This window comes from Equus przewalskii, chromosome 32 (assembly GCF_037783145.1).
Source record: "Equus przewalskii isolate Varuska chromosome 32, EquPr2, whole genome shotgun sequence".
NCBI classification, from domain to species: Eukaryota; Metazoa; Chordata; class Mammalia; order Perissodactyla; family Equidae; genus Equus; species Equus przewalskii.
Genome location: NC_091862.1, coordinates 11,056,736 through 11,080,740, shown reverse-complemented (window position 1 = coordinate 11,080,740; position 24,005 = coordinate 11,056,736). Strand labels below are relative to the sequence as shown.

At 42.8% G+C, this 24,005-nt stretch overlaps 1 protein-coding gene across 26 annotated transcripts in view; it reads left to right on the top strand.

The window, feature by feature from the left end:
• The window catches only part of ARID1B (AT-rich interaction domain 1B), a 413,537-nt gene that overhangs the window by 30,079 nt on the left and 359,453 nt on the right, over positions 1 to 24,005 (top strand). For 23 of the 26 annotated variants that reach the window (XM_070603126.1, XM_070603109.1, XM_070603106.1 and 20 more), the window contains exon 2: positions 18,551 to 18,745. In XM_070603126.1, the coding sequence (XP_070459227.1) occupies positions 18,551 to 18,745 (195 nt within the window). Of the gene's footprint in view, positions 1 to 5,501; positions 5,791 to 18,550; positions 18,746 to 24,005 lie in introns of those variants that run through there. The other 3 variants (XM_070603127.1, XM_070603124.1, XM_070603130.1) reach the window with 2 other exon arrangements.

Sequence of the window (24,005 nt, the reverse complement as noted above, 5' to 3'; positions counted from 1 at the left end):
CTGCATAACAAATTGAGTGGCTTAAAACAACACACATTTATTATCTCAGAGTTTCTGTGGGTCAGAGTCCAGGCATGACTTAGCTGTGTTCTCTGTCCAGGATCTCAGGAGGCTGCAGTCAAGGAGGCACCTGGGCTGCATTCTCATCTGGAGGCTTGCCCGGGGAAGGCTCCCTCAGGCTGTTGGCAGAATTCATTTCCTTGAGGCTGTATCATAGCAGCTGCTTCTTCAGTGCCACCGGCAGAGAGAGTCTTTGTTGCTGGGGGTCTTTAACTTCTGGGAAGGCCTGGACCTTCTTTTAAAGGGCTCACATGATTATATCGGACCCATCCAGGATATTATCTCTTTTGATGAGCTCCAGGTCTGCTGGTTAGGGACTTTCATTACATCTGCAGAATTCTTTCATCTTTGCTATATTCTCTGCATTCGATGCAAGTCACAAGCCTCGTCCATACTCAAGAGGAAGGGACTGCACAAAGGGGTGGATATCAGGGGGCAGGAATCCCAGGGAGCCCTCTTAGAACTCAGGCGATATGTTACAAATCAATAAAAATAGCAGCGGGGTCTCTTAGTCAGCTCAGCCGGCTGTGATAAATACTGTAGACCAGGTGGGTTAAACGACGGAAATGTATTTCTGACAGTTCTAGAATTCTGATTGCCAAGATCAAGGTGTGTCAGCAAGGTAGGTTTCATTCTGAGCTCTCTTCTCTTGGCTTGCACACCTTACTGTGTGCTCACATGACCTCTTTGTGTGTGCGTGGGGGTGGGGTGGTGAGAGGGTGAGAGAGAGAGAGAGAGAGAGAGAGAGAGGGATGGAGGGAGAGACAACGCCCTGGTCTCTCATCTTACTATAAGGATATCAGACCTATCAGATTAGGGCTCATCCTTATGACCTCATTTAACCTTTACTACCTGCTTATGGGCCCTGTCTCCAAATACAGTCACACTGGGGCTTAGGGCTTCAACATATGAATTTTGGGGGGGACATAATTCAGGGTACAAGAGTCTGCTATTCACAACTTGTTCATATCAAGGGATATTCATTGGAGTGGCTTGGACAGGAACCTAGTGGCTGTTGCAGACTTCTTCTCTAAAGAGCACCAGTCAGAGCTGGGAAAATCCTGACTCCATCTTACTGTAGTGTGACCTTGGGCAAGTTACCTAGTCTAGGAGATGATTTCCTTTAACCAAGCACAGTGGTTTGTAATACTAACTACCCTGCAGGGTTTTTGTTAGGATTGGTCATGTCATTTGTAAAGCGCAGTGCTTGGCTCACAGTAGGTACTCATTAAATGGTGACTGTTTTATTGTTATATTTGTGCCTTGATAGTTCTTGATAGCTTTTTTTTTGGTGAGGAAGATTGGCCCTGGGCTAACGTCTGTTGCCAGTCTTCCTCTGTTTTGTATGTGGGATGCTGCCACACCATGGCTTGCTGGGCAGTGTGTAGGTCTGTGCCCGGGACCCAAACTGGCAAACCCCGGGCTGCTGAAGCAGAGGGCATGAATTTAGCCACCACGCCACCAGGCCGGCTCCTGTATATCTTCACTGTTTATTATCTACCTTAAATGCTATGAATCCTTCCGTTTCTTCCAGCTGGAAGTTATAAACCTCAGCTGAACTCTCATAGGACTTTATTTTCCTCTGTCCTGGCATTAACAAACTTATTTATAGCTTGTATTATTTATGTACATCTCTTATTTCCTCTGTTATCACGTATGTTTCTTAAAGTCTTGGGGCCATTTACACATCTGCTCGTCCTTCATGGTGCCTTGCACATGAATATCTCTTCAGTTTAAACAGTCTTGAGTGAATGGATGGATATGGCCTCTGACTAACTTGTGTCCTCCTGTTTCTAAATCTTTGTTTCTTAACTTTTTCTAACTCATGCCTCCTTTTGATAAAAATACATTTCCTCACCCCTCTTCCAGGATTCGGATATATCCTCCCCAAGGACCAGGGCCCTACTCCCCACCTCCCTTGAAAAGACAGAAGCTAGGCTTTTCTTGCAAATCGTTAGCAATTGTGATTATTTTGTCACGCTCTACTTTTACATGGTATGTTATAAAAGCAGTCCTTTCCCCTTTTCCAAACATTAAATTATAGTCCCGAATATCCTTTTTCAACTGCAACCTCATGCCAGCCCTCGTTCCTGTTTGTATAGCATCTATCCTTTTTCCCCTCTGAGAGTTACTGCTCAAAACTGTTCCTGACATACTGTAGAATCCTGTCGTAGTGATGCTAGCATTAAATGTTTAGGTGAGGTCCCCACCCCCAGTGCACATGTGTAAGAGAATTCTCTGTCTTCCATTTATTCGGTTCTTTTGTAATAAAAGGTGTTAAATTGATATGCGTTTGAATTTGCGAACCGTGTTTTCTGAAAGAATTGCAGTACGTGCAGCTTAGGGAGTGATCCTGGCATTCATTGCTTTCACAATGTCTTTCTTCCCAGAACTTCACACACTTTGTAGACATTCCTTTATCCACACTTAGGGGATCCCTGTGAGCCAAGTAAAAATTGGAGATGTTGCTCTTACTCTGCCTGGGAGTAAAATGTGCCCGAGAAGTCAAGGAGGGGCCTGCCCTTCTAAGCCCCTCCAAGGTGTGTGTTCTGGAAAGACTTTGCTTTTATGTTCTCTAACCATGAATTTGCCATGTTAGCCCGCAATATGGGAGTGGGTACAGTGTCTCGATTAGCTCTCTTTGCCAAGCCAGCGAACAAAACACCTTGGGTCACAAGATAATCGAGCAAAATTCTGAGGGGCTCTTTCTTTTTCAAGGAAATCTGTGGCTGTACATAGGATTCAAAATTCAGTGTACTGAAAGGAGGATAAATTACATCTGGTCCCAGAGGCGGGCTCTTTTAAATTCAGAATGACCCGTTTAAAAGAGGCCTATTTGAAATCGGATTGCATTGAATGGGGATTGTTTTAAATGAGTCCCCCTCTGTGTAGACTATGGAAATGATTTTATACTTTTGAAAACAGCTTGGCTTCGTGTGAGGGTCAGTCCTGCTTTTTTGGAATGTTGAGGCTGTGGAAATGCAGCTGTGAGCTGGGAGAGGGCAAGATTTAGGGGCTTTTCCAGAACTGGGTGTCATTGCTTAAAAGGCAAATTAATGGTAAAGAAAAAAATAGAATCTTGGACTGGTTTGATGCCTACGTGGGTCCAATTTGAAAATGTGCTGATTAGGTAATGCGATCTCACTTTTAATGATAACTTTTAAAAATTCCCTCTTTCCTTCCTTCTTCTGTACTCATTGTAACCTTTTCTTTTACATGAGAAACACTTTTTAGCCTAATTTTTGTTATTGAGTGCGATGACAGTTTTTAGGTGAAGGACCCATCAGTTACCAACAGACCATTAAATGTGAAATACTGAGCAATAAATTAAATATAAAAAGTGTGTCTGTCTAACAATAATAGATACTAAAATATTTTTGAAACACTGAATTTGAGTATATGCTTGTGTGTGTTTTGGGTATGCTATAGGATATATTTTGGTATCAGTCATCAACTCCTAAAATTTCTGGTCATGTCTTTTTCTGAGAAAGTGTAAGAAAGACAGAAAGTGGGAAATTGAAATGGTTAGCAAGTAGTCTGCCACTCTAATACAGTGCTGGTCTCGTCCTGAGATAGAGATTTCGTAACATAGGTTAAAATTTGACTCTAGTGCTGAATCCGTGCTTTTATATTCTAGTTATTGTTTAAGATAGGAAAACTCCTTCGTGCTCCAAGCCTGGATTTGAACGTGAATTGGTTTAGCAGAAGGGTGTGGCTGGGGAATGGGATGGCGTGAAACACTTCTGCTTTCTCGCGCTGAAGGGGTAAGGTACCTGCCCTGGTTTTCGTCCTTCATCCCTTTCACCCCTCACCCGTTTTTAAAATAGCAGTGCTCTTCAGCCTGTCAGGATTTCATGTTGTGACACCCTACTCAGAAGTTATGACAGCGGGGTAATGACAGCCACTGCCTCCTGAGAATCAATCAGGCAATTAATTTTGTAAATGAAATGCTGATTATACAAAGCTTCACATGAGAGGCCCAGTGATTAAAATCAATTTAACAAATTGTTTCAGGTGGGACTTGATTAATAATTTGCCATAAATGCTAAGGATATATGACCAGCATACCTTGTGGTTCCTCTCACTACCCAGCTACGTGTAAAAATACCTTGTTGCTCTGATTCCTCAACTAGATATAAAAATCCACAGGTAAACCAAGCACTGTTAGCCTCTCACACAACTGGGGGAGAAGCCGTGTGCACCAGTGCACCCCCACACGTGCGTTTACCCTCTGGTTGGGATAGATCTGGCCAACAGTGAACATTCTGGAATGCGTTATTACATTTTTATGTCATCCGAGTTTATATTTTCCTGTGTTCTACTTAAAAAAAAATCAAAACTTGCTCAGACAGGTTTGGGTACAACCAAGTTAAACAGGTCTTTTTTTTCTATATTGGAAGTTTCAGATTTTTCTTATGCGAACATATATTATGAGTCTTAAAAAGTCTGCTTTTGTATAGACATTTTCCATTCTTAGATGTGGTAACAGTTTTAAACACAGTTTGGGAAATGATGGTTTAAGAATATTAGAAGTGGTGATATTGTAGCATGGAAATAAAAAATGCAAATTGTCAGAGCATTGTAATTTGAGTCCAGGAGACCTTGCTGGAATAGGAGACACAGCGGGATGTCTTTCTCACAGCCATATAGCACATGTTTAGTCAGTGCCTGGTACAAGCCAGAGCCCAGCTCAGGGGGCGTAGATTTCGTGACTTATAATTGACACATCTAGGAAGGCAGTACCGTATTATTTGGAGGAGGGTGGCTTGGAGAGGCAAAGGTTAAGGTGCACTTGAGTTTCTTTTATTTTGGTTTTTGGTTAATAAAATAATAGCAACAATATTTGTCCAGTGTGTATGAGAAGTTGGGGCTGTAAGGAGAATTAGGATGAGGAAGAGACACCACGTCCACCCTTAAGGGCTCCGTGATGAGGGAGACGGGCTCGGGGTCGTAGTTCCTTGTGATAAATGTTGCACATCTACTGAGTAAGAGAGTCGCAGGGTACGCTGGGAGCCCTGAGAAGGCACTGTTTTATCCCGTGGTACTTTGCGGGGTGAGGAGGAATTTGTTCAGTTTCCAGGTAGCCAAAGGTTTGTGGGGTACAAGGGCGTTCCAGACTGGGGGTGCCGTAGGGCATCCGCATGGAGGCATGTAAGAGCACAGCCAGGTTCCATGTGGGCTGACACGTAACAGGCGTCAGGGGTGTCACCTGAAGGTGAGCCTCGATTATTTGGATGTTGGACTTGTGGGTTTTGAACTGTTTAGACCCCTTTATGGTCCTCTCCCTACCTGATGACCTTCAGGGCAGTTGATTGCTAAGATTTCTGGTTTTAACCAGAGAAGGAGAAATATCTCCAATGGTCCGTGTTCCTTTTGCTGTTACCATGACAGTTCGAAGTTCTGGCAAGGAGAAGGGATGGTTCTAGAACAATGGAATGCTAGAACAGGAAGGGCTGGAAGTTCCTCTCTCCGTCCCTCGCTTTACCTGTGAGGAGCGGTGTGAGGAGTCGTGGGGCTCGGAGGAGCGACATTGCCCAGTAATAACAACCGCCAGCACGTAACTGAACGCTTACTGTGTACCGGGCACTGCTCTCAGTGTTTTGTATCTACTGTGTCATTAATACTTACAACAGTGCTGTGAGGTCGGAACTGGCATTATCCTGACTTTCCCGAGGTGGAAGCTGAAGTTCAGAGAATGTACATGATCTGCCTAAGATCCCACAGGAAGCGGTGAGCCGGGGTGTAGGCCAGGCAGCCATACTCCAGGGTGCGTGTCCTTGACCCCACTGCACTGCCCCACAGCTCCCCAAGGTGCTGTGGCTGGACGGTGGCAGAGTTAGGTCCCTGGGCCCCCTGGGCCACAGCAAGCGCTTCAGCTGTTCTTTCGCGGACAGTGTCTGAACCCGCCACTGTCTCCAGCTGAGGCCTTGTGTTGTCAACCACAGTTTGGGGATATTTGTACTGAGATTTAAGAATCCTGGATATGTTTTCATTTGGGCAGTTGCTTTCCTTATTTTAAACCAGAGGACCTGACCCATGGCCCCCTGCCCTCAAGGCATTGCTCGGGGCTCATCTGTTTCCATCCTTTGTAGGGACGAGCAGGGTCACAGTCTTTGAAACTTACAAAAACAAGCCAGGGAGAGTTCTGGGTTAAAAGATGGCACATTTCGCCTCTTGAAGGGCTGGTTTGAGACGTCCTGAGCGTCGAGGGTGATAACCTGAAAAGGTGATTCTCAGGAAAGGATCTCTGTCAGAGCAGAGCAGAGTTTTTAACCCAAACGAGATAGATATATATGTATATATTTTTCTAATTTAAAAAATCTTTGTGGAATGGAAGCTTCCTAAGAATTTTTAAGAAAATGCATATTCAGTATATGTTTTACCTTCAGTACTTTTAGGAAAAATACTGTAACCTCCACCCCTTCCCCAGTTCTGCCTTATCACGTGCACTTCTTTTCTCCGTCTCTGTGCTCTGTCTCCTAGTTTTTTCACTCTTATAGTCTCCATGTGTCTTTTCCCCTAGTTTCCTCCGCACACGGCCCCCACCCCCTTTGGTTTTAAGCCTGCCAGAGGCCATGGACCTCGCGCAGTCAGCGGTGGCTCTCGGGTCTGAGGAGCTGCAGACCCCCTTGCAGATATAAGGGGTACTGATTATTGTGGTTTTCAGTTATCCTTGTCTTCCCTTTTTGCCCTTTTTTTTAGCTTTTATCTTGAAATAATTTCAAATTTATAGGAAAGTTGGAAGAATAGTGCAGAGAAATCCATATACCTTTTACTCTGATGCATCACTTTTTAACATTTTGCTGCATTTATCTATCTCCCCACCTGCCTACCTGTCTATAGTGTATTTTCTCAGAATCGTTTCTTTCTTTCTTTGTTTTTTTCGCTGTAGAAGATTTGCCCTGAGCTATCATCTATAGCCAATCTTCTGTTTTTTATGTGAGCCGCCACCAGAACATGGCCACTGCAGACGAGGGGTGTAGGTCTGTGCCTGAGAACTGAACCGGGCCATGCTGACGTTTATCCACTAGCCATCAGGGCTGGTCCCCAGAATCATTTGAGAGTAGGCTGCACACACTCTGCCCCTTTACTGCTTAATATGTCAGAGTGTATTTCCCAGGAGCAAGGTTACTCTCTCACACTCCTCAGGCCGTCATCACCATCAGGACGTGTAACCTTTGAGATGGGACTTCAACCTCCAGTCTGTGTTCTGATTTTGTCCACGGTCCTAACAGCGTCTTTAGAGCAATCTTCTTTCCTTCAGCGTAGGATCCGGCCTAGGCCTTGTGTGTTCATTCAGGTGCCTTGCCTTTTTCAGTCTATGAGATTTGACTGTATATTAGTCGTGTTAACTTTTTTTCTTTGAACAGTCACATTACAATATGGATCAGTATATGCTTGCATGTAATTATGCCTCTATAAAGATCTTTGATGGGGCCATGTCTCTGAAAAGCATCTTTACGCCAGGTGCCCGTGGCCTGTGTATCAGCACGGCAGGCCCCTTTGTCCAGAGGTAGGTAAGGCAGGTGGCAAATTCATAATATTTATATTTGCATTTCCTTTAAGGCAATTTTAAAGTTGTTAATTTAAAAAAATTAATAAAATAGTTTGAAAGAGGCGTGATGGCAGTCATGGAGATTGCTGGGGACATCAGTAACTTCTCTGTCTTTTGGGTACCCCTCTGCTACAGTCTGTGGGATTGTTTATCCATGCAAATCACACACCAACAGCTTTGGAATGATTGTGGCTTTAAGGGAGGTATTATCTTCCCTTGAAAGACGGGAACACAGGCTCAGAGCACCGGAGTGATTTACGCAACGTTTCATGGCTGGTCAGAAGTAGGAGAGGGCTGTGCACGCAGGTCCACTTGATGTCAAACGTTGTGTTCTTCCTGTTGTACTAGAGATAGCAAATTGGTTTCTGCTCATCTGCAAAATCTAATAATTGGTAGTGGCTGCCTGCAACTCCACAGGGCGAAAGATTCTGAGGCTTGAAGGACTGGGGGAAACGAATGCTAGGATTGATTAGCACTCTCTCTCTTTTCCGCACATTAGTGGAGGGGTGGAGGTTTTTGTGATTATTATTAATAGTGATTATTCTAGAGTATACCTCCATGTAATAATGATGACAATAAAATCTATCCCTATTAAAAGCCTCTTATGTGCCTATATGATCTCCAATTCTCTAACCGCTCGAGAGGGGTAGTGTTCTTGGTGTACAGATGAGTTCACTGAGGTGCAGCAGAGTGAATTAAAGTGGCCACTTTCTTCAGCATCACACAGCTAAAAGTGGTGGGGTTGAAATTGGACATATTCTCATGAGAGCTTCCCTTCTTGCTCGAAATCTGTCTTTAGATGGGAAATATACCATATTATGTCTCTTTCTTAAATAAGAGCCTGCAACTAGGTTGTTAGTAGTGACACATGAATATGAACGATATTGCACAGAGATCTAAATTTTAGAAATTTTTAAAGCCATGATAATATTTTTACAATTTTTTTTGGGTGGTGAGAATAACAAATCTCAGGGCAAATAGAAATATATTCCATTATTATTTTGATATTCCTTTTAGATCTAATTTACTTTAGAAATAAAAAAATATATGTATACTTTGGTTTGTTTATAGAATTATTACATTCTCTAAATTAAATTTAAAAGTGTAGCTCAGTCAGATAGTAATTTACTCATTGAATTGACTTACAAGCTGCTGAGCTTGGGGGATGAGGCAAATAATAGGTTTTGCCAATTTATGAAAATCAGGCAACAACTGGAGAACCAAAACAGCCTTATTTTCTGGCCTTATTTTGTGGTACCCAGATGATAGCTATAAATGGGTTTAATATTTGTCTTCTCCACTTCACTGTTCCTATTCCTGTGGGACAGTCTAGTTGGGGAGACAGACATTTATCAAGTAGTCACACAAATAAATATTCGTGTGGGCTTTGGTGAGCGCTCTGAAGGAAGGGCACAGTCTTCTGAGGGCATCCTGCCTCATTCTGGTGTTCAGAGAGGGCGTCTCTGAGGCCAGGCAGTAGCAGTGTGTTCTGCTGGAGGGCAGATCTCCTTCTGTGTGGCGGGAACAGTGTCGTTGAAGGCCCAGTGGTGGGAAAGTGCGTGGTTTTTCTAGAGCCCCGCGGAGGCCAGTGTGGTCGGAGGGGGACATTTCCTGTTGGCAGCAGTGGTGGGTCTAGCTGCCCGGACTTTCTGAGGGGTTGGCTGTGGCGGAGAGGGAGAGGAAGGAGTCAGGATGTACCCTAGACTCTACTTGTATGTGTGGATGAGGGGTGTCTTCCCTAAGATCAGAAATAGCTGAGGAGGCTTGAGGCACCCAGGCAGGAATGTTGGGTGTCAGTTGGGTGGAGAGCCCTGGGGCTCAGAGAAACCAGCTGTGGGAGACACATTTGGGGGGACACAGGCTGGAGGAGGTCGTGGAAGCTGTGGCTTGCATGAATTTGTGAAAGTGAAGCTTTGTCTGCAGTGACGCACGGCTCTTTACCTCTTGTACCTACTGGCCATCGAGAGGCCTGCATCCTACTTAGAGCCCTGCTGTTTAGCTGGTCGTGTGGTGTGGAAGGAGTCACTGCTTTTTCTATTCAGCAGACGTGAATCATGCCAGGCCTTGTACCCAGTGCCAGGTATGCAGAGATGAATAAGAGAAAATTTCCACCTTTAATTAACAGTGTGCTGGGGAGACAAGAAAATAGATAAATTATTGAGTGATTTTGCTCTGACTTCAATTCGCTAATTTGTTAGGAGGAAGAGAAAAAAGATTTGGGAAGCTCTTACTATGTGATAACTCCTGTGGTACCTCATTTAATCCCCCAGCAACACGAGAGGTGAGCATGACTGCATTCTCTTAAAGGCGAGCCTGAGTTTACGTAGCTGATGAACAGTACAGGCAGGATTGACGCCCAGGTTTGTCTGACCCTAACCCCCTGCCTTCCCCTGCACCCTTTTGTCTCGAATTCTAAGTGTTTTTCTAAACTTCGGACTACTTATTTTATTTATTAGAAAAGAAGGAGGAATTCGAAGTGGGCAAGAGATTGTCACCCAAGGCAGATAGGTACACGTGCTGCATAACGAGCATAGTGAATATCGGAAGGGTGCTTGGACCAGGGGACAGGAGTCTCCTGTGGTTTCTGATGAAGACACCTTCCTCCAAGAATGTGGACGCCTGGATTTATGTCAGGCTTTATGAATGGCACTGGTGGTTAGCCGAAGCCTCTGTCCTCTCCCTCGATGTCTTCAATATTTTTCTCAGTGCCATGGATGAAGACATGAATGAAATAGCTGCTCATTTAATTGGTGGTTGACGTCAAGATAGGAAATGCAGTTAATGTGTTAGATGTCAGGCTAGAACGATGACTGGAAATAAGCAAAATGAAGATGAGCAGGGGTAAAGACAAACTCATGCCACTAGAATCAATTAACCAGCTATGTAATAGGAGGTGGGGGAGGTGGGGCTTAACCACAGCTGAGGGGGTGGGGCTGCTAAACTGCACAGAGAGCTGAGGCCACGTTAGAGCCAATGTAGGATCTGGAGAAAAGGAAGCAGGTTCCTCCCCATTATACCTGTTGTGTTAAGTGGATTAAGATGTGGCATATTTTACTCAGAAAAGGCAAATAGATATAGCTGTCTTCAAATATTCTACAAAAGGACCAAAGTGAGACCAGTGGGTGTAAATTACAAGGAACAGCTTTCTGTTACGAAGGAGGAAGAAATTCATAACGTTTGTGGCTGTAGACACTTTGAGGGGATTCATACATCCGTCATGTATGGACCACTGAGGTTCTTTTTGGTTCTAAGATTCTGTGTTTTGTTGCTGAATCCTTTGTGAGGGTGTCTTAAGAATTGTGATCAAATGAAAATGTATTAAAGTGTTTTAGAAATGCATAGTAGATGTTGGTCATTATTTGAGCAGCCCAGGAGGGTCTTTGAATAAGTTTCTAGAGGATATTCTGTGAACCTCTGATACTGACATATGCTAAATTTGGGGTTATATACATCATGGATGCACTTTTCTTTTGAGTATCCCTGAGAGTTAAGAATCACAGCTTATTTTTTCTTTTAAAGATTTTATTTTTCCTTTTTGTCCCCAAAGCCCCCTGGTACATAGTTTTATATTTTAGTTGTGGGTCCTTCTAGTTGTGGCATGTGGGATGCCACCTCAGCATGGCTTGATGAGTGGTGCCACGTCCGCGCCCAGGATCCAAACCGGTGAAATCCTGGACCACTGAAGTGGAGCTCGCGAGCTTAACCACTTGGCCATGGGGCCAGCCCCCCTTTATTTTTTTTTTAAAGATTTTATTTTTCCAAGAATCATAGCTTCTGATTGTTCTTTTTATTGGTAGCTTCTGGAAGTTACTTTATACATAGGTAACAACATATTAATATTTTGTGGCTAATCTAAATAATAAAAATCCAGTGGTATTTTAGATTTGGGGTAAAATTTAAAATGTTGTTAGGAAAAAATGTTATGCCTTCTACTCCTCTCCTGGTTAATGATAATGTATATGTGAAAAACAAACTTCTTTATTTAAAATTACACATCAAAACATGTTTATTTCAGATGAAAAGTGCACAAATAAAAATTCCCCATAGTCCCATTTTTACGGAATTGTTTTCTCATCCCCTTGCCCTCTTCCTTCAAATTTCATTCCATGGTTCCACAAAAATATATTCTCTGTATATTCTTGTAACTTGTTCTCTGTAACTTGCCTTCAGGAAACCAAAACCAAAACCAGCAATATTGACAGCGGTCATCTTTCCAAGTCAGTGTCTGAGTATTTTGGTCCCTCCTGCCCCTCCTCGCTCGCTGGGAATCGAATCGTGGTTAGAAGGCACCAATAATATGATGAGTCTTAGACCCAGCAATAAAACAGCCTTTTCCAATACCTTAGAGTTCCACTTCTTCATCCTTCCTAGACCATTGTAGAATGTGGCAAATATTCCTTTATTGACAGAAGAAGAACTTACAGCGTGTTGATACCCAAATTTGAAGTTCCAGTGTTTTTGTTCAAATCGTAATAAGCAGGTACTATTGTGTCATTAGTACAAATAAAAAATAAAATGGTTTTAGGTGCTGCGTGGCGTTCTCTCCTACCTCAGTCTCATGGCCATACCCACCTGGGCAGTGCAGTACTGTGGGCGCTGGGGCCCTGAGTCAGGAGATTTGTGTTCTGGTCTCGGCTCTGCGCTAACTATACTGCGGCCCTGGGCAGGTCCCCGCCACTCCCAGCTCCGAGGTGTCATCTGAGATGAGGAGGTTTCTTTGATAATTGGATTCAGTGGCGGTGATGACAATGGTAACCGAGAATTTGGTATTTTCTGGCTTGAAGACGAATACGCGCACTTGATGAAATGAAGGATGATCTTTAGTGTCCTGCTCCTACTTTAACGCCGTTAGGAGAAGAACCTGACTACGAACGTTGCGTTATAGATTGTCATTAACACTACATGTGTCTTCTGCATGTATGTACGGAACCAAGCAGAAACTGGGTAGTGATTTTTACTTTTTATTTTTGAGAATGTTTTACTGTATGTGTGATCAGTCGTCCTTCCCAAGGAGTTACCGAGTCACCACGATCATCGATGTCATTTGTGCTGTATGCCACGTGAGACATAGAAAAGCCCAAAGCATGGGCATTGCCATTTTAGTCTACTTAGGAGGTGAGAAATAAGACATGAAAAATCAAAAAATAGTCCATGAGTTAAAGAACAACACAGGGAGTTTAGAAGTCTGTTACCGCCCACATACGAGAGATTCTGCGCGGATCCGTAGACAGTCACTGTTCCTGGGGGGGGGGGGGGGGTGGGGGGGTGGGGGGGGTGGGGGGGTGGGGGGGGTGGGGGGGTGGGGGAGGGGAGGGCGGGGAAGCTCCGAGGTCCTTGAACCTGGACTCAGTGAGCTTGGTTTTAGACAGGCAGAGAGGGAGCAGGAGCGTCCTCAGAATGAAGACTGGCAGCTCTTCCCTGCTTGTCTGTGCTGTAAATGGGAGTGTGGGTGAGGGGATGGAGGAGGACGAATGCGGGACAGCTGTGTCCCAACCACCCCCACCCCACAGAAAGCCATAGTAATGTTTGCAGCCTGCCTGGGAAAAAACAGAGGCATTTAGAGTTATATTTAGACATCATCACAGAAAGGCAAACATAAGATTGCTTCATGCTGACAGCTGCTCCGTACAGGTCACTGTGGCCGGCTCTGATCGTTATCAGCCTGGCTTTCACATAGCTGTAATTCATGCACGGCACTCTTAAATGTTTGACGTTGTTTTGTATGTGCTTTTCCGTGTCCCTGTCTGTTCCACTGTGATGATGTGTTCTAGCTCGTTCACATATTCTGTAGTTATTGAAGAGCTGGGTTGTTTCATTTTTCTGAACAGGGTGTTTCTGGATAAGGGTGTGGACCCACTCTGAATCCAGAGCCCATGCTGCCCCCTGGACCCTGCGCTCTCCCTTCAGTATTAGAATCTGTAGCTTCAGACCCATTTGGATCTGTAGCCCCCCTACCCTGTTCAAGAGAGAGTGTTCGAGTTGGAACAAGGTATAATTTTTAAAGCTTTCGTGTAAAGCTGTTGTCATATTATCCTTCAGAAGGAGTTTCACCACCACTCTATACCTCCTAGGTCAAATGCTCATTTATTCACACTGGGTTGCATTATTTTTGCCATTTTACAGGTAATGGAATATTACTTCAAAAGTTTTCTTTAGTTACTAGTTAAACAGAACATTTTCCCAAATAATCATTCAAAAGGGAAGAGTTTCTTTCCTTCTCTGAGCTCTTCTCTAATCCAGATTTATTGATATGATTATAGGTCAAGAAGATGTGATAGTTCCTCTTTCTGTGGGTTTTTCCAATGTCTTTCTTCAATTTGTAGTTTAAGGAATTGGGCTGAAAAAATTGTGAAATGCTATATTCATAAAGAAACTACTAATAAACTATCTCCTTAACTTGATATTTAGGAGTAAACACAATTACATAGATATCTTTATTATAAATACATGAGTAGGCATATTCTCAAAGAGGGTAATCAAGGAACGTCTAAGTATAAACATCAAGTCTATCTAAAGCGTACCAGAAGCGTAAAACTAAAACTGAGTTGTTCTTTGACTTGGATAATTAAAAGGGCAATTGGAGTCCCAGGCCAGCCTCTGAAAACCTCTTTAACCTCCAGTACGGCCTTAACTGTGCCACCTAATGTGCCTGGAATCTACGTTCAAATTTATATTTAAAAAATATACATTGTACTCCTTATTTTAGTAGTCCTAGGGATGGGACACCTGAGGCTTTTAGAGATGTAAGCAGGCAGCAGTGGCAGCTTCCGAGAAGGAGATCCGAGAGAGGGAGAAAGTGTGTGTGTGTGTGTGTGTGTGTGTGATGTACAACTCACATGCACATGCATATCCAGAAGCTCATTTTGAATAAGGAGGAGTTACAAAGAAGCCGTATCCAGTAATCCAATTGCGTTAGAAGCCGAGGAACTAAACCGAGGCTAGTTATGCTAGGAGCTCTTTGAATGTGGCAGTCCACGTTGTGGCCCCCCAGCGCTTGTCTTACTGGATGGAATTGAAGCCCAGACTGCAGCAGGTGGAGAACGATGTCCAGAAAGGAGAAACGTGTTCAGAGAAGTATTTGAAGAATATTCTTAATGTGGATGCTGTCTCTGATACAGCATAGATGTTATGTGAGAAATGAAAATGAGGATGCTCTGGAATCTATCAATAGAAGGATAGATGATAAAAATATAAAATTGTTTGGGGTTAGATGTGAATATGAGAAGTGACTTGGACATTATGTTTTTTGGAAAAGCCTTAGATTTGGTCTTTGGCCTCTTTAAGGAGATCGTAGTAAAAAGCAGGGGTTGGCACTCTGCCCTTGTGCATAGTTAATGTTAAAAATAGAGCACACAGCAGGATGAATTTGGATTGTGGATGAGTATGTAATAAGAGGCCATAATGTGAGAAGGTTAAAATTAAGTAATTTGCACTGTGTAAGTATCTGTTTTCATATCTGAAGTCTCACCGAAAGGTATTTGATGCATTTTGAGAGGGACAGATAATCTGTGTATTTCATGCTTTCGATTTCCAGAAATCTCAGGGTTAAGCTAACATTTTTGACATGGGTGCAAATTAACTGAATTTTAAGTAGGGCTGTCAGAGTCTATGGCAGTGATGAGACAGATAATACAAAACAATTTTAGTCACCGATAAGATGAATTTGCTGCACTGTTATCTATAGCATTAGAGTATAGACATTCCAATCATTTTCCCATTTTAAATTTCTGCTTTAATTAAGCTGGTTTTGGTCGTGCACTATTTAAAGTGAAATAAGTAGACCTTTGCTATGCCCTGGCTAATCCAGATTGAATGTGAAGATAGGGCTGCCTCAGGGCCCCGTATTGGAAATTTACCCTGAAATCTGATTTACTCAGCCTCTCTGTGGGCCAGTCACTCACTCTGCGGATTCTGAAATCACCAGCTCAGCCTGATTTTCACACTTCCGTAGAAAGTTTTATTTTATCTCTTGAAAGAACGTGTGGAAAATAATTACATTTTGCTTTGCTTAGGCATAAATTCTCATTTAAATCATACTGTGAAAACACAATTCTTAGTCCTCGATTTCAGCTTTATTACAACATAGCGACCTACATGTTTGTATGTGGAATTGTGAAGTCCGCACTGGTTGTGTAACGTCGGTGTGTTGTTGGAGCAATTTCTGTATTGTAAGGACAGACTTTTCCTTGACAGGTGAAGGTAGCCCCGTTAAAATTCCACGAAATTGTGAATTCTGAGCAGAACTGTTTGGCCTACACATATTTTCCTTCAGGTGAGATCGGTTCCTGGCAGATGGCTGTGAACCCTCAGGACTGAGCTCCTATAGGAAGGCCTTGTTGAAACCCATCCCAGACCCGACGTGGGGCTCCCTCCTCACAGAGCCTTGTGTGTCCGGTTGGGGTGTCTACTGCCTTGCTCTGTAATCTTCGTGAAGCCTGTCCCCTTCAGTGAGTTGTTCATTTCTCCAGGACAGCCACTGCCGCTGCTTCATTTTTCTGCCTCTAGTGCCTGGCACCGTGCATGTAGTAGGTACTTAGTGAATGTGTGGTGAATAGATTCGTCAAGTCATTAAAATGACCACCAGGGTAACCCTCGGAAGGAAGAAGGGCAAAGACCACCTGCAGCCTTGGGGTCAAGTGTAGTGGGAGGGGAGGCCGGGCAGTTCTGGTAGCTTCCCCAACTTGGGTTTTGGGCATACACTCCTGGCGCCCCCCACCCGCCCATTCATGCCTCAGTCTCTTGTCTTCCGGTTTGTGTCTCACCTCTGCCCTGTGACTGCCCTTGCCAAACTCAGCTCTTACCTCCTGGTCCTCAAGGCTAGCAGCAGCTTTGAGGCCTCGCCTGTTGCACACCTGGGCTGCACTTGGCATGCCTGTTTTTGTTGCTACACGATTCCCTTCTCTTCCGTAACACTGTCCTCTCTAGAATCTCTAACTACAGTTTCTGACCCTTGTTTTGGCTTCTGTGTGAGCTCTTTTGCCCCTGCTTTCCCTTCAGTGGTGATATTTTCTAGAGTTTTGTCCTCTCCCCGTTGTGCTCTGTTCCTATGTTCTTCCTGGATAAACTTCTTGAGTTTTTACGTGGTTCCTATTGATTAATTCCTCCAGTATTTATTGAACATTTCTTAGTGCCAGGTGCATTATTTGACTTATGTCCTGGAGACATAATAGTGAGTAAAACAGAAAGATCGCTGCCCTCCAGGAGCATATAGTATCCTATCTGTGCTGACGTCCCTATTTATTATTCTGGGTCAGACCTCACTCCGCAGGCGGCAAGCTCATTGTGTCTCTTCCTTCTGGATAGTTTCCCGTGGATTTCCTATAGGGACCTCCAATTTAACATGTAGATTACTGGGGGTTACCCCCGACTGCCCGGCCCTGGGAGGAGGGTGGATCTGCTTCCCCGGCTGCACTCTCTGCCTCAGCTGGTGTCCCATTGTCTGTTAAGACACCCTTGACTCTTGACTTCCCTCACTCTTTCAAGTCTCCAAGTTGGGCTGCATTTCTGTCCTGTTACTTGAATCTGGGCCACCGCTGCTACGAGTTCAGGACCTCAGCTCCCCTGCCTGCCGCGCCAGCCCACCCTGGCTGCAGTCAGCTGCCTGAGGCCGGTCCTTCCCAAGGCAGATCTGACTTTAGTTCTCTCTGTTCAAAGCACCCAGAGGTTCATCCCCAGGAAAAATCTAAAGCCTTTAAAACGACATATAAGGCCCTCCCATGTACTGGCTTCTGCCTGCTTCCACTTCTCTGCAAATTCTCCTTCCCCTGAATCTGAACTGCTTATGTTTCCTCATGCACCAGGCCACTCAACTCCCTCAAGCTTTATGCTGTTGCTTCTCCTCTCCGCCCTCCCCACCCTGAACCTGGCTTCTTCCCATTTATCCTGCTAATCCTTAAGCCTTCCTGAGAGTCCCATGTGCTCACCTCAGCGTGAATAGAGTCTGGCGCACAGTAGGGATCAGTCTCTGGTTTAGGAAGGAAGGCAGGAAGGACGGATGGACGGACGGATCTGTGGATGAATGCTGCGGGCCTTTGTAGCACCGCGGGGAGGGACTTCCCCACTGCCGCACCGCTCCTTTGAAGCACCCAGGGCGTGAGAGCCTGCTGGAGGCCCCCCGGCTGCCTCTCCCGATGGCCTTGGCCCTGAGGCCCCTGGGCTGACTCACCAAGCCAAAAATAAGACTCAAAGTCTAGCTTTGAACTGGTTGTGTTTGGTGAGATGCTTACTTACATGGGGAGGGTGGCTTGTGACTCATAGTCTGGGTGCTTATTCATGCGCACTAGTGATCGTTGAAAATTTTTACCCTAGACATTCTGCATTATCTGAAATCTATCGTTTCACTTTCTGATGAGCTCTCAGATGCACTAACGTTTGATCAGGACTTGCAGACTCAGGTCTAAAATAAAGTAGATGTTCACAGAGTACTTTGAAGTCAGAAAGGGTTGCTAACCCCTCCGTATACTTCGTCTTTATTACTGGTAAGCTCAAAGGAGCTGGGTGAGGTTAACTATCATGCTGATTTCCTGTATGCATAAAAAAGTTTCAGATGCAAATGCTTTCTCTGCTTTGGATGCAGAATCTTTCCGTATATTATTTACTCCGGATCCCTCTTAATTCTTAAAATCTTCCTAAAAATAAAAAAATAAAATGTCTTGTATACATCTAAGATTTTTTTTTTAAATGTTCTTCTGGGTTTATATCGGCGAGGTCATTGTTTTTGTTTTTTTTTTTAAATCGAGATATAATGGACATATAGCATTATATTAGTTTCAGGTGTACAACATAATGATTCGATGTTTGTATGCATTGAGTGTTTTTACTATTTTCAAAAGTAAGGATAGTTGTGTTTTTAGCGTAGATGGTAGTATAACAAAATTTCTGCATTTGTAATAATAATGATTTACTAAACTTCCCTCTTGGTTTATTTCTTCCCAGGGCAGCCCGATGGATCCCATGGTGATGAAGAGACCTCAGCTGTATGGGCTGGGCAGTAACCCGCATTCTCAGCCGCAGCAGAGCAGCCCTTACCCGGGAGGTTCCTACGGCCCCCCAGGGCCCCAGCGGTACCCACTCAGCATCCAGGGTCGGAACCCAGGGGCCATGGGAGGAATGCAGTACCCACAGCAGCAGGTTTGTGCTAGTTTTGACTCCTACTTCCTCCAAATTGATGATAGTTTTGTGTTTGTCTTTTACTGTCTACCTAAGATTGGTATTGAGAGAATTAGGGGGCATTTTGCTGATTTTCTGCTTTTAATTTTCGTAGTTTCGTCAAGGAATCACAGGTACCATTTTCTTTTCTTTCTTTTAAAGAAGGAAAAGTGATATTCTTAGAACAAAGTGGACAAAATACCTGTTTGGTAGAAGGCCATTGTTACCAGTTGAATTTGAAAGATGGACCATGTCATCATTTTGCAGCAAATTATATAGATCTAAGCCTCAAAGTGAACTTGGCTTTCTTATATTTCTGATGTCGGACTGTGTCAGAGTTTGAGCTGTGAGTAGACTTCTTCAGGTGAAGTTTTAAGTTATTTAAAGGTCTTTCCCATGAAGATGGCATCAACTTTAAAAAAGATTATTTTAGTCTCCCAAAGAGTTACTTTGCTTTCATTTCTTACAATATTATTTCTTCTGTACCTTTTGAAAAAGTTTTCTGTATTTCCTCTAAGAGGATTTGATATGTATCTGTTTTCTTAGATTTTGATGAGTTTTGTGTTCTTACTTGAAACAAATAAGATTTTTCCTGCTCTTAAAAACGACCCAGTGTTTTTCTGTAGAATCAGATAGAGTTACCTTAAATGACTTCTACTTTTAATTTAACAGTAGTAAACCTACAGTCTCGTGGATACTGGAGAGTATATCCTTGTTACGTGGGCCTGAGGAGGCATGAAATCTGGGAAAGACTAAATTAGATTCAGACTTATTAGGGTATTTAGTTACTAGGAACACCAGAAAGGCTTATTTATAAATTCCCACATCGTGCCTTCCCCACCGGGGGGCGTCCGCTTGGCTCCATGTGTGTTACAGCCTGCAGCCCGGTCGTTCCACAGCGTTGCCAGTAACCCATTCCAGGGTTTCACGGTACTTCCGCTCAGGAAGTTTTTCCTATAGGTGACCAAAAATCATCTGTGGCAAAAAAAAAAATTGAATAGAACTTTGTTCTCTTTAAAGTGGATGTGGAGAATCAGACATCATACTTTACACACACATAGCTGTGTCCGAAAAGTTCACAAATGAGTTGCATCTGAGCCTTTTCTTTTAGAGACCGAATATTGTCTTTCCTCTTTTTGGAAAATTTACTTGATTGAGGTTGCGTTGGTTTATAACTTAAATTTCAGGTGCACATCATTGTATTTTGACTTCTGTGTAGACTGCATCATGTTCAACACCAAAAGTCTAGTTTCCGTGCATCACTACACGTGTGCTCCTTGACCCCTGGTCTTTCCTCTTTATCTTTGTTCCTCCTCTGGCGCTATTTTTATTTTAAGGTGGTTGTAGGGAAAGACAGAAGTAGCCCAGCCTTTGAATCCTAGCTACTGGTTCCTTCAACGGCCCTCGTTATTGCCGGCGGTTCTCGCTTCTCCTTTATTAAAGATCGGCCGCTCAGAATTCTCACAGTCAGTTGCCTACTTAATTGCATTCTTAATTCTCTTCAACATTACTCCTTTCTTCCAGCAATATTTTGCTGCCTAGAGTGAAAATCTCTGGTTGAGGCTGCTACTGGTGAGAGGGAGATAATTTGTAAATGATTGAGAAGTAAGGTGAGAGTTGTGATTTCTCTCTCTCTCTTCCTTCTTTTGGTTTTAAAGCTAATTTGCCTTTAGTTGAGGGGAAGAAGACCGAGACAGCTGGCTGCTGGAGTCCTAACTCTGCCCTCTGGCTGATTTCATTTGGGGGCCGATAGTTCTCTGACGCCCTGGCCACAGGGAGAGTAGAGGCAGGAAGGTAAGAAATAGCAGGACTCGTGGAGAAACGTACATGCTCACCAGTCCTTGTGTCTGCACCTTCCTTTCCACCATATTCTCCTGATGTGAAATTTGAAAGTCATTTCAAAAGGCGCTGTTCATGGCGAGTTCCTGGAGGCTCTTTCCTCTTTTTCTCTGAATAAGTTAAAGTCTTATGAGAGGCTTTCTACATGGGCTTAGTTTGTGATCCCAAAGCGGCTGACAATGGAGAGGGTGTGTGGGGGATGATTTCCTAGGAATATGTTTTTCATTCTTTTCTTCCCCGCACGCGTAAGGCTAAACGTAGAGGACACACACACGTAGATAGAGTAACCTCATTTTTCTTAGCTTCTTGGTGTCATTTAATCCCAGTGGCTCTTATATATTTTTGAAATCCACTAACTCTTGGATTGATTTGAAGGGACAAATTGATGAAGATTACCCACCAAGTATTTCAGCAAATTTTTAATTAAGATTTTAGATTAGGTATTTTACTGCTAACCAAAAGAAATGCCTAGTTCTAATCAAGCACAGATCTTTCTGATAATGAAAGGGAAATAGTGTATCTGGTAAGAAAATGAATGCCCTGGCTGTAGAATGTCCAACATTCATGTTGAATTCATCATAATCGAGGATTCTAAATAATCTGTATTGCTTTTTCACCCTTTCATTTCGTTGTAATACAGCCTTGAAATATAATATCTGGCTTTGAAATGTAAAGGCTAAAAATAGCTGCAAATTCATTTTCGAATGTGTGGAGCATTTTAAAGGAGACACAGCTTTTATAATACCAAGTTCATGGGATCAGTTAGGTGTAGGCTAATTAATAGCTTTGAAATGGAAAAAACATAGTGAAGGTTTTGAGTAAAGGTTATTAGAGCACGTATCTTTTGTTAGCTTTAGTCTGTGTTCTTTGGTGAGGAATTTTCAGTCAGTTGCTTTGTTTGCAAATTTTGGATAATTATAAATTTGTCTACAAACAAGTTCCTGGCACAGTGATTGGCTGTTGGGCCTGTCCATCTTCTCCTAGTATTAGTGTAATTGGCCGAGCATTGTTGTAGCCGTGGCTGCTAATGTTCTTCAGGGAAAAAGTTGAAAGATAATGATGACATTGAGTTTTTATTGAGTGGACATCACCACCTAGGCGTGACTTTGCTTTGGACGGCCTCCAAAACTTTCTGTGTTTGGTTTGTGAACCTCTAATGAGCTGAATCCAGTTCATTTAATATTGCTCATATATTTCTGCAAAGGATTAAAATGCAGGAATTCAGGTTTGTAAATTGAGTTGCCCTCTTACCAGCTGAGAGGTAAGTTGTCTTTGGCTCGGGGGTCACAGTGTGATTCCTGGCTGGCGTTCCACGACTGTGATAGGAATTTTAAATGAGTATCCTGTTAGAAGGAACTGCAGTGCTCGTATGCAATGTAACACGGATGGTATCACCGCGTCCTTTTTGTCTCTGAGAGTCCGGAGGAACTGGCCACTGAGTGTTTGATGTTAGTATTAACTTGGTGATTCTTGAATTGTATGGTGATAATTTTATTCTTGAAATATACTCATGACGTCTTTGAAGCATGACGTGATAATGGTACATCATTTTGGTATTAACTGGAACTAGATTTGTGGTCTTTCGCTTGCTGATTCTCCCGCGTCATCAGGCAAATACATGGCTAAACAGATTAGTTTTGCACGGTGCCCTAAAAACTAGTCTACTTCGGTTTTTATTGAACTGAGAGGGGAAATGAATTTTCTATGCTTCTGTGGAGAATGGTCTGCCTCCAGGCTCCTGGAATTCAAACCTGGGGATGGTTAACAGAAGTACACTGCTTGATTTCATCTAACACGGAGCTGCACAGAGGATGTATAATCTTTAAGGTTACTAGAATTTGACTCTTTCAGTTTTTTTAAACTTAGACACCAGGGTATCCTTTGCTGGATCAGGGACATGAGTGAGCAAATGTTTTATTTTTTTGTCCTTTATGATCACAGATGTATACATAGACCTGTGCTCACTTGCTTTAAAAAAGATTTTCATATAAAAGGAATAACACTCAGGGGAAATAGGCTACAGAAGCGAAGATACATTATTTGTGTCAAGCAGATTTCAATTATGTAGTCTGAGATTTTTCCTGTTATTAAGCATTATATTGGGTTGATATTTTAACTATGCTTATCTTGTTGCAGACATTTGTGTAATCTGATGGCTGTTGGCATTATAAAACCAGGGAAAGGGAAAGAGGGGAAAATGAGAGATTTAAGTTTTTGCATGCTCTTATAATGGGAAAACACGACTTTTTAGTTTCACAAACACATCTGTATTGCAAAGACCTTTACAGCAACAAGAGCATAGATATAATTGTTTTGAAAGATAGTGTGGAAAAATTAAATAGAAATTAGTTATTTTTTTAAGAGGACTTATCTGAACTTATCACTTTCAATCTAAATGAAAACTGAAATAAAAACCGAGGTTCATTTGTAGAAGACTTTAAAAATTAATAGGGATTTTAATTTGTGTCTTTAGTTTATCTTTTACACCCTTCGGATATGTCGATTTCGCTGTGTGTTTTTTGAGTAAAATATTTATTTCAGAACATAAGCATTTTATTTAGTACCATCTTAGCAGCCAAAACACTTCTTCCAATGCAAATGTTTATTTTGGCAGCAGATGTTTCTAAAAGGAGACAAACATTACAATTGTTTGGCTAAAATAAATGTTTTCTTTGGGGTTATTAAGGCAGCCAAGCAAGTTCAAGGATTCCCACCTGCGTTACTTTATATGGTCAGTCTATTCTGGAAAAAAAATATTTGCTTTTCAAGATATGATTGAAATTGTTTTGATATAGTTTGAACAATGTCTCTGAAAAGTAATGATGAATGGGGAGAGGAGGACTGGTTAAAAACTTAAAAATTCCAGAGTTTTTTGACATGAGATGTTTGTTTAGACTCAGTCTCTGAATCCTAAATGTGAATCCAATAGTCAGGGCTTAACTTTGCTTCCATCTTAAGAGAGCTTAGCCTTCCTGTTTTGAAGGAGCGTGATAAAGTGTGAGGGGATGAGGAAGGGAGGCCTGGCTTAGCATAATGGAGGGGAATGGATGCCCAGTGTCCACTTCACATCCAGATTCTTAATGTTTTTATAGTGTATATTCACTCATGACGCCCACCTGTAACTGTGTGCATGCACACACGCTCGCTCGCACACACACATATATAAAATAGAACATTTGTGTGATGGCGATATCCTGGTGTAATGAAATGTATTTGTGTAGGTATATTAAATAATATATTGACCATGTATATTACGTGCATATATACACATAGAAACAGACAATACATCAGTAGAATGCAGGTAAACATTTTGGTAGTAAGATAGTGAATGCTGTGCAATTCTTTCGCTGTGTTATTTGCAGCATTTTTGTATATACATGTTCTGTACTGGACTTGGAGCCAA